Here is a 10,943-nt window from a genome sequence, read left to right as displayed (position 1 = left end):
ATTTTATACAAATTAATTAAAATTAATATTGGAATAGTAAGAAAATGGGACGGGTATGGGTACGAGATTATACCCGTTACCCGGTGGGGATGGGGATGGGACAAAAGTTTGATACCCGTTGGGTTTGGGGATGGGGATGGGGATGGAGATAGATTTTTTCTACGGGGATGGGTATGGGATAACGAAACCCGTCCCCGCCCCGCCCCGTTGCCATCCCTAATCACATGCATAATACTTCAATACAATAAAATCAAAATATTAATACATCTTAATACATAGTTTTATGTAACTAAAAATTAGTACTAACTTTTTATTCATTTGTATAAACATAGATGAACTTACTTAAACTAACTAAAATGATGACATTTGCATATTGTCCTCTTCATGGTGGTTGTGTTATTCAAATTGGACATTATTACATATTTCTCTTATTCATTCACAATAGTAATATGAGATACAATGTCAAAGAAAAAGTTTAAGAAATACATTCATGAATATAGCAATAAATAAGCAAACACTTTTCCAGCCCTAGAGTGAACTTATTTATATTTTTGCTTCTTCTTCAATTGTTATCTTTCAAAGTATTCCAAGTTGTGTTCTGGACTAGAGCAAAATGATTGTCAAAATGCAAGGCTTAGAAGGAAGATGGTGCTACAAGAAAGGTTGCATGCAAGAAGTAATAAACATTAATGTAAGTTTTTAACATCTCATTGTACAAATGTAGGTGGAAAACAACTTGAACAAAGAGGTGTAATTTTGTAACACTTCGTTATAAAGTGCTCATTTGTATCAATCATTTTTTTTGTTGCAGATAAAAAAGAAGACAACAGAAGCAAATAAATGAAATATAACAACAATGCTTCTGAAAGTACCAACATATCCGGTTTCATTGGACTGAATTAACTTGAATTTTACTATGTATATGTTTTTTACTAGAACTTCACAATGAACATGCATAATGAAATATGTTTTGTTTAGTAGTGAAAGACAAAAGAAATCAATATGATAACTTATTGCAAAATGTTATACAGAGAAAGTCATTAACTGAGTTGGACTTTAGTAAGTCTTCTGTTTATAAGCTAATTCTTCTTATATCAAAGATTGATTTATATAATGTTTATATGTCTGCACTTTTGGAGTCATACAATCATTTAAAACAGGTTCAGTCTTGATGATGAAACAATAACACAATGAAATGGTTTAACAACAACAAATCATTCTTCAACAACAATAATAGATGAAGATAATTCACAAATTTAGTGCAAAACTAAGTCATGTAAATAACTTCATAATTTGTATCATTAATTTCCTGAATTTCATTCCACTACAATTTAAGCAGATACTACAAATACAAAGGAATGGTATTCGAAAGCAAAGATACCAATTCTACATAACTTGCCATGAAATACATGCATTTGATCTAATGCTTTTTTATTATGTTTAGAATTTCTCAATATTGGACAACCTTGGTTGGAATGCCAATACTACCAATCTCAACTTTGGTATGAAGAAAGAGCAGAAAAATCTAACACATCAAGGCAAGTACAATTCTCATTGTGTGGTCAAAAGGAAAAAGTGGAACTTCCACTATTAAGAAAACCACCTCATTTGCTTCAAGTTATGTTAAATGGTGAAGATTATAAAAGCAAACTATTTTTACATAATATAAGAATATACAACAATATGTTTTTTATTAGGTTCTTAATTAATTACATAACATTGATGACATTTTCTTTTATGTATCATACACTTGATAAATTGATAAAGACATCATTTTTTCATCATAGATATTATTGGATAGCACTGATTATTCATTGTCATTACCAAAAAAATTACATCTAAAAAATTCCTGTGCGTTGCACGCATGGGAAAAAATAGTGGAAAAACAATGACAAATAACTCCTTTTTTATTGTCCATTGATAGGTTGCCACATGGCAAGCTATTCCTTGCCTCACATCAGGACACTTCTCTCTCCTCCCTTAGGGTTTCTGCCAATTCACGTTTTTCTCAATGGGTGGTGGAATGGTGTTTGATTTGAAGGCTATGCGTAGGTGAATGCTATAGATCTGTGTTGGTGATTCTGCGTGGAGGTCTAATGGCTTCCTCGCGTCCTTCATTCTGCTATGAAATTCGTGGATGGAGGCCTGCAAAAATAGTGTGGTAGCGGGTTGCTGCTTTGGTTCGAACAAGTGTTGCAACAGAAGATCTATTGGTTCGTGAATGTGTATGTTGTTTGGATGCATGAATGAAGCTTGGATGGTTGCCTCTGGAATGCGTTCTACATTCATGGTGAAACTTCTTAGCTCGCATTTTCTAGTGTGCCAGGAGTTGCAACAGTGAAGTGCAGGAACGACATGGACGCATGTTTGCTTTCATTGTGCGACGTGAACGTGGTGGTGGCGCAATGGCTGTCAGTGTTGAGATGGGGGTGATGTGTGGGTGAAAAGTTTCTGTTGGTGTTTAGGGTTTGAGGGAAAGAAGATGAGATGACGTGGCATGCTGTCATTGGTTCAACTTGTTTAGTGGTGGATAAATGACATGGCATGTTTTGGTTAGGTAGTTTAATTAGTGGAGGATTGTCACATGGCATGATTTGGTTGCGTTGAGTTTAAGTGATATGAGGGGTGAAAATTAGTAATTTAGGGAGTATAACAATGAAAGCTAATTGTGTGACCTATTTCTGAAAAAGGGGAGTGTACATGTAAAAACTAGGGGTGCATTAAGCTCCTTGTATACTTCTTTCCAGAATTTACTAACTTTGGCTTGTAATTCGAAAAATTCAATTTCACATTTTTAATGAATCAAATTTAACTTCAGCTATATCAACAAATGTTAGAATATTCAATAATATTTTATGCAATAAAAATCACTTTTTAACCCATTTTTATACTTACAAACTCAATCAGCCCAATTATCACAAATCTTAATTAAATCAATCTTTAAATTACAAAATTTCAATTAAATCTCCAAACTTAAACATTAAATGAAGCCATAAATATGAACTCATAAGCTGGCTAGCGAGTTCAACTTCTCAATGCCCTGCGTTTTTTTTTTCTATGGGCCAGTCCATCCCGAATTGTCACCCCTACTTTTATTTACTTGCTACTTATTTTTTTCATATCAAAACCCCATCTTTTCTATATAATAGTATATCATAAGCATTTGCATATTAATTGTTTTAAGTGTTTTTTTATAGATTTTTAGACATATTATCTTCTACATATTTTTATATTATCTTCTACATATTTTTGCATATCATTCATAGTAACTAGTTGTATTAGGTTAGATTTTTATATTTATCTTTTCTTATTCGCATTTATTCGCATTGTCTTTTGCATTAACCTTTTTATAAGATTTTTTAAGAATTCATTGTTGGAAATCAATTCCGTAGTCGTTAGGATTCGACTTAAGGTTAATTTAACTCTATCTAGTTTGTTAACTACTAACTTGACAATATTGAAGTTAATATAGTTAGGTATTGTTAATTTGATCGCGACAACGTTATTAAAGGGTAATGTGAAAGTTGATGTGGTATTTGATGAAATTGTGGAGAAAAATACTTTCAAAGGAAAAAGGAAAAGAAGCGGAAGGGCAAAAGAATCACCTGTAGAAAAGTATGAACCAGATTGTGATGAGAATTTGCAATCCTTGGTTGATGATGAATATCCCAAAAGAAAAAACACAAAGTTAAAGGATAAAAGATTGTTTAACAGCAAATGGGACCCAAAAGATTTTGACAATCGAGAAAAGTGACATAGTGTATAATGAGCAAGAAAGTTGTGGTCAATTTGGGACTTTTACGATGTCAAAAAATATGGGTAACTATAAGTGAAAATTACGAACATATTTCAAAAATAAGAAACAATTTATAGAATCCATAAGAATTTGAAAATTCATAAGAATGATAGTTGAAGGTAAAGTAAGATGCTTGGAGACATATTGTGGTATGCGTATTGTGGCCAATTGCCATCAAACAATTCTTGGTAATCAAGGAAAAATTAGACAACTATAGTTGTAGTAGAGAATTTAAAATTCATTTAATTAGTTCTAAATAGTTAAGTGGTACATTGGAGTCTTGTATAAGAAAAAATCCAAATGTCAAGATTGTTCACATTCGTAATAAAATTGTCAACAAATGTATTACAAATATTTCCAAATATATGATTTAGAAGGCAATGACAATGACATTCAAGCATGTGCAGGATTATTTAAAGAGCAAAGAATTTATAATTATACTTGAGTTGTTGAGATCAAATTCGAGAAATTCATGAGTCAAAGAAAATGACGGTATGAAAATATTCAAGAGATTTTACAAATGTTCGAAGGTATGCAGAGATAATTTTATGTCATGTTGGCCCATCCATGGTTTGGATTGTTGTGTTTTTAAAGGCTACTACAGATGTGAATTGTTAATTGTAGTGGCCAAGGATGGTAATGCTATGTGCGACACAATTGTAAATAATATGAGCGAGACTTTCAAAAATGTCATTCTTAATGAAGGGTTAAACTCAAATAATGATGTTGGAGGTCATTAAATTTATATAATGGAAAGACGCACAAACAACATATTGAAGATAACTTCCTTTCAAGCTTCTATATGCCCAAAATTGAAAACAGACTACGAAAAGAAATCAGAATAAACAAAAACAACATAAGTTTTGCTATTTGTAGAAAATGTATAAGCAATTCTAAAACCATCCCACATTCCTTCAAACAATCACAAAATGGTACCTAAGATTAAGTTATCTCTATGTTCACTCTAAGATTAAGATATAAGCAATTCTAGAACCAAAACGGCGAAACTAGGCACATAAATAAACTAGAGTAAAACGACACTTTTATACTAGATTCTACTATCCTGCAATGTTGTGTACAAAATTTCAACAAAAAGCATGAATGAATGCTTGTCCATCTTCCAAAAATGGATTGAAAAACAATCCCTATTCCCTAAGACTACGAACCTAGTACCTATGAACTACGGATTGACTGAACCTCCCCAAAAATGTATTCACTAATGTATAAAACCCAGAAGTCCCTCAAAAGTTTCAAACACCATAAGTTTGAAGAGCTTCACCAAATGTCAAACCACATTGATTCACTTACTCTTCTTTCCACTTGTTTACATATCTAAGGAAAGCTTTGGCAGGATTTTTCCTAGGTGGTGCGCGAACACGGGTAGACCTTCTGACCACAGAATCATCCCGGGTAATCTTATGCAACAAATCCTTTGAATTTTTCTGCAATTCTAAGCTGTAAACATACAATGAAAAAGGAAAGAACCTCACAAGTCAAGGGAGAAATGTTGATAAAATATAAATCCTTCATTATAGAAGTGTGAACATAATTAATCTTCATTTTCTTCCAATTTTTTTAAAATAATCTTAATTATTTCAAAATTTTGTCGAAATACTAATAAAAGATAATTATGTAATAAAATTATTCGTTGAAGATAATACCCATTTACTCCCCATTTCTCAGTTTCCAAATCAAGTATATGTATATTTATCTATAGTTTAGTTTGTTACATATTCAAAAAAAGATTATAATTTTATTTTAACTGTATTCATGTTAAAATCTGCTACAGTCAGCCAATAATTCCATTATATTAGCAAAACTTGAAGATCTTTGTACATAATAGAACTTTAAGAATCTGAATTATTCCTTCTGTTTATTTTATTTGCAAACAGCGTCTATTAAGCAAATGTTAATATTGGGCTAGGACCACAAAATCCTTATGTAAGGCTTTTCCTGGAGAATCATCATGAAATGACTTAAGCATTGTGCGAAAAGAAATCAAGGAGGGGTAAGAGCCAAATGTGCATTTCAATGAAAATCAACTGAAGCAAATCTAACTCACCATATTCTACCATAATATTTTTTCAGTTGTTTTAGAAGTGCCTTTTCCCTCTCGCCTTTGCAATTCAGTGAACTCGTCAATCCATCAAGCTATTCAAATTCAAGCATGCCAACTGAAATTAGAAAAGATTTATTTGTAGAAAATGCATGTATAGCTTATGTGACGAAGTACCTCTCCTTTGCTACTGTAGTATCCCCACTCATTGGATTCAGGACTTTCAACAAATATCCTTCCATCACGGTAAAACCACCAATACCTATTATAATATCTGTCCATACCTAGGAAACTTGTACGAACACACCATTTCTCTATCTCCCGATCAAAATATTGTCTCTGTAATAAATAACCTCATTAAAACATGAACTTAAACATAAGTAACATATTAAAACAGTTGAATAAGGAAAACAATCTGCACCCTTTGTTCGTAGCTGTCTTCTGATTGATCCTTATCGCCCATTGGTTGCTTCTGTGATTCCTTTCTGTTGTACACTTTTCCGAATTCTGCAGATCGATTCAGCTCAGAATCAAACTTTTCAGCTGACATTTTTGAAGCAAGGTTTGAATGCTTGATACCACTGTTAATATATTTTAAAAAAAAAGGTTAGACACAAAAATAACCCAGAAATAGAGAAAAATGTGTTGCAGATTTCCATAACGACAAGAAGATACAGCACACAAGTCTAACCTATCCAATGCATCTTTTTGCCTAGATGATTCTATCTTACTGTTTCTATTCTTTCTAATACTACCATTCTGTATTCTGTGATTATTATCTGCTGACACATTTGCATCCTGATCAAGATCATGCCCATTCTCACTACAGTTGCTTCCAGAATCAGCTTTCAACTGCTCCTTTACTTTTCTTCTCTTTGCAGAAGCTTCAATTGCTTCTTCCCTTTTAGCAGCCCCTAGTGCCCGCCTTTGTTCAATAAACTCATGCAATTTTTCCCTGACAATAGTTGTATCAAGGGCTCGATTGACTAATTCCCGAAAGATTTCTAATTTAGCATTCACATCTACATAACTATAACGTCCCCGTTTAATTGTTGCTTCATACTGCCGCAGCTTGGGAATCTTGATCATTTCTAAAAACTCGCATAAATAGTCTTTCCAACTAATCATTGTAATCTGAAAAAAAGAAATTGCATGAGACATTTACATATGAAAAACAGTAACGGGATAAGTCAAGGATGATATATGAATACTAAAAATAACACATAATTGAGACCAACTGTCTTTATCCATCACAGCACTAACATAAAGAATATATTTGACAGACACAAACCTTTTTCGGTAATTTATCATGAACAGCTGCATAGTATTCATCGTCACCTTTGATGAGCACACGGAAGAGTACTGCATGAGATTCCACCAGGAGAGCAACATTGCTATCCTTGTGACTGATTGCCTTTTCAAAATCTTTGAGAGTGTACGGAGACAATTGTAAAAGTTTACCAAAAGACATAAAAAAATCCCAAACCATTAAGAGATCCCCTACACAATGAATTGGAATATTAAAGTCTCTTGATGGAGAAGGACGACTACTGAAAACTGGATCATCTGGACTAGGCTTCACTAATAGATCATCAATTGGATATTTGATTAACTCTTCCTGAACAAGATAGATTTGAAACAACAAATCATAAGTTTATTTAAGAAGCCAATCAGAAGTCTGTAAGGCATAAATCTATAAATTTTGACATTTGGACGATCTTGTACTCTTTTCTTTTTAATTTTGTAGGAAACAAAATAGAAGCTGAAACTACCACCTCCTTGTGTCTACCTACCCCATGCTTTCTTTTTTTGGTGAATACCACGAGTCCATTGTTAAAGGAAACCTTTCCTCTTAACTCCTCTGGAATGTCAGTTGAGATTTCATGTTTTTTTGCAAGTTTATCGTGTAAAACCCAAGGAGCATTTCGATATGTACATTCACGGACAAAAGACTTCAAAATATTTCTACTAAAAGGTGACTTCTTCTGCACCAAATCTTGAGAACTGACTTCTGCTCTTTCAATAACATTATTGCTTCCATCTAGCCAAGCCACCACATAGCTGACATTTTCAGCATCTTCCTGCATCACTTTCAATATTTTGCAAGGACACACTCTTTCATTCTTTTTTCCGTACAATTGAGAGCCCACAACCAACTGCTCCTTCAACTTATCAGCAATATAATCAACAAGGTCCTTCAAAGGGAGCATGCCTGTAATAGCATTAGACCACTTAAAAGTACAAAATTAAAATAGTGAAGCATTTATATCAGGGAAAGGGTAAAAGCATACTATAACTTGAAACCACACCTGATATATATCCTAAAGACATTTTTCATAGCAATTCTTAAACAAGCATAGCTTTTAAAGAATCAAAATCTACGAATTTTTCTAAGAGAAATTGTCATAAACACTCGTAATAATACATAAGATGAATTTAGCAAACTCCTTCAATTGATGTATATAGCATTGTTTGATGAAAAGTCAGAGTCACACGAATTGATGGCCTCAAAGTCACAAGATGTTAGGCTGCAGACGTATATACTTAGCTAATCCTTCATTAGTGGATCATTATAACTCTTCGCTACCATTTCAAGATCTCCCTGAGTCTTGTGTCCAGACCTTGGAATGAGGCAAGTTCTCCCATAAACTTCTGTCTACCAAAACAAATTGAAGAGTTCCCCACGAGATATATACAAGCAACTTAAAATCATACTTGGCATGGCTTGCTTTAACCAGCAATAATTTAATCTATTATACCAGCTAATTAGCCAAAATTGATTCATCTTCAACCTAACCAACATAGGAGATAGACATGAGGCTTTGGAGAATTTATAGAATAAACAGTAAAAAGCAATACTTGCATTGAACTGCTAACTTGGTAGACTAATTCCTGTAATGAACAATGGAACCAGAAATTTAAAACCATTTTGTAGACCCTTAAAAACAACTCCTAAACAACAAAGGAACCATTCTCTCTTAAATAACATTGTGGATGCTAGCATGGTATACCTTTTGTTCGATCATTCAATTACTAACGTCCCATCTTAAAGTCACCGCCCCTACTGTGGGATTCAATGTGCACATCTCATTACATGTGCTTCTTCACAATCATCTTACTTTCTTCCGCAGGTGCTTATAATACTGTATATTATAAGCTTTTAACAATAACAAACCCTTGTAAACAAAGCAAATTAAAACACGGCTCTTTAAACCATATACTTTAATTTCAACAAATGCAGAAAAAATTCAAAAAATTTCAAATTACCCATGCAAAACAAATGGGCATAACCAATAATAAGCCACAGAAAAAAGAAACAGAGTTCAATTTCCTTCAACATAAACTTTTTCTTTTCATTTTGGACCAAAATAGAACTTACTGTACTGAATAATCCTAAGTGCCGGTGCTATTAATTCTTCCGGAATCTGTTGAACTTTCTCAGCACCATGCTTCTCTGACACCAAAGCCTCTTCATAAGTTAAGCCAGTTTTTCCCGTTACTTTGCACGTCCAAACCCTCTTGCGGTATTGATTTAAGCGGTTTAAATAATCACTTGTTCGTGTCAAGGAATACCAACCATTAAACAAATAGTCAAAAATGCGAAAAAAGTGCAAAAATTCGTTACATTGTTCAACCTCTTCTAACTCAAAAATCACGCTCTACTTTTGGTGTATTCCAAGTGATTGAGCGAGACAGGTAAAACGTTATAGAAATAAATGAACGACAAAAAGATACTTATAATCTCGAAATACTTCTTTAGTAAATCGAATTTGAAAAAGACTCTCGCTTGGCTCCAAATCAATCGGTGGCTCAACAAGGGCAAAAGGCTTTCTCCTTAAAAGCGGCATTGGGATATAAAGCCTCAGGTCCTGTCAAATAGAGAAACCCTGCATCGAGAATTCAACACAACACAACAATATTCTTTCAGCCATATAAGAAACCGCAATACAGAAACCACTTGAAACAGCACTACTCAGGTTGCGGTTGCATGTCATAGGAAAAAAATGCATGGAAAAGTTTTGAATTTTAGTCTTTTCTTGGTTAAAACAAAATGATCGAATAACAACAATTAAAATAATAATGCTTGTTACTCTTAATTTGATATTTAACCTCGACTAAATGGCGATACATTGAAAATCGAAACGGCCAGCTTTTTGCAGGGTCCCAATAGGGCATTGGGGGTGAAAAAAGGGAAACCCTAGCATGTGGTATTTTGGCGATTTAGGAACAAGCGAAGTTTGGGTAATGAAACACGTAGGCGATGCAGCCATGGGAATGTCGAGAAAAAAAGAAAGAAAAGAATATCGGAGGAACTGACGGCGTGACATGAGCGTTAACGAGAAAGGAGAAAAGGAAACGACAGGAATGGAGGAAAACGGCGGAAAACAGTGAGTTCCCGCCATAAACGAATCAGCAACAGATACTGAGTTAGAGAGAAAGTGGGAAGAAGAGAAAGAGAGCAAGAGAGAGAGAATTGGGAAGTGAGAGAAAGAGAGAGAGTGAGAAAAAAAAAATATCTTACAGAGAAGGTGGGAAGCAAAGAAGAGAGAGTATGGAGAAGAAGCGTCTTCACTCACTCTTCCTTCGGTCTTCTGTTTCTGAATATTCGAAGTTTGTGAGCGAAACTCTTATATAGCGGCTTCTCTTCTCCCTCCCACCAAATAGTATTTATTTCGAAAATGTTAAGAACACTATTTTAAGTATAAATAAATATAGTCTGATTGTTAACTGTAATAATATATTAACATTATAAAATCATTCCTTATTTAATAAGGTTTACCTATAAATTATACTTTTAAATGCATTTTAGGATTTTAGGAAAATTATGACGATATATTACTTAACATTCTATATTAAATATTCTCTATTATTAGCTAAAATTGATAGAAAAATTATGAAATTTTGCTAGTCTTATATATTTTATAGAATGTAAAAAAAAACTAAAGAAATGTTTTCTTAAACACACCTCATTTAAAAAATATATAAAAATATATTTTTACACTTTATTTTATAAAGTACACTCTTTTACTTTATTGTATGTCTGAACTGGATTCTACGGTCCTTGTTGTTATAAATTGAAATGAATATATG

The 10,943-nt window shown here is 33.2% G+C and overlaps 1 protein-coding gene across 1 annotated transcript; it reads right to left on the bottom strand.

The window, feature by feature from the left end:
• Positions 1-4,816: 4,816 nt before the first annotated feature.
• Positions 4,817-10,446, bottom strand: LOC114162493 (DDT domain-containing protein DDB_G0282237-like). Its single transcript, XM_028046405.1, has 10 exons — positions 10,375-10,446; positions 9,588-9,739; positions 9,232-9,404; positions 7,646-8,064; positions 7,144-7,470; positions 6,544-6,986; positions 6,274-6,433; positions 6,030-6,191; positions 5,859-5,947; positions 4,817-5,251 (listed from the first exon to the last, which is right to left on the bottom strand). Exons 2-10 carry the CDS (start codon positions 9,698-9,700, stop codon positions 5,101-5,103), a joined length of 2,037 nt encoding a protein of 678 aa, XP_027902206.1. The 5' UTR covers positions 9,701-9,739; positions 10,375-10,446; the 3' UTR covers positions 4,817-5,100.
• Positions 10,447-10,943: the final 497 nt, after the last annotated feature.

The sequence above is a fragment of the Vigna unguiculata genome, chromosome 9 (assembly GCF_004118075.2).
Source record: "Vigna unguiculata cultivar IT97K-499-35 chromosome 9, ASM411807v1, whole genome shotgun sequence".
Lineage (NCBI taxonomy): Eukaryota > Viridiplantae > Streptophyta > Magnoliopsida > Fabales > Fabaceae > Vigna > Vigna unguiculata.
This window is presented reverse-complemented; position numbering and strand designations above follow the sequence as displayed.

Bases quoted from the DNA above. Each gene is read 5' to 3' on its own strand.
- LOC114162493 (XM_028046405.1), bottom strand. From the start codon at position 9,700: ATGCCGCTTTTAAGGAGAAAGCCTTTTGCCCTTGTTGAGCCACCGATT. The intron at 6,987-7,143 runs GTTTGTGTCTGT...TCTTTTTTTCAG, and splicing joins ATGATAAATTACCGAAAAAG to ATTACAATGATTAGTTGGAA. The intron at 5,252-5,858 runs GTGAGTTAGATT...GTATGTTTACAG, and splicing joins AAATATTATGGTAGAATATG to CTTAGAATTGCAGAAAAATT.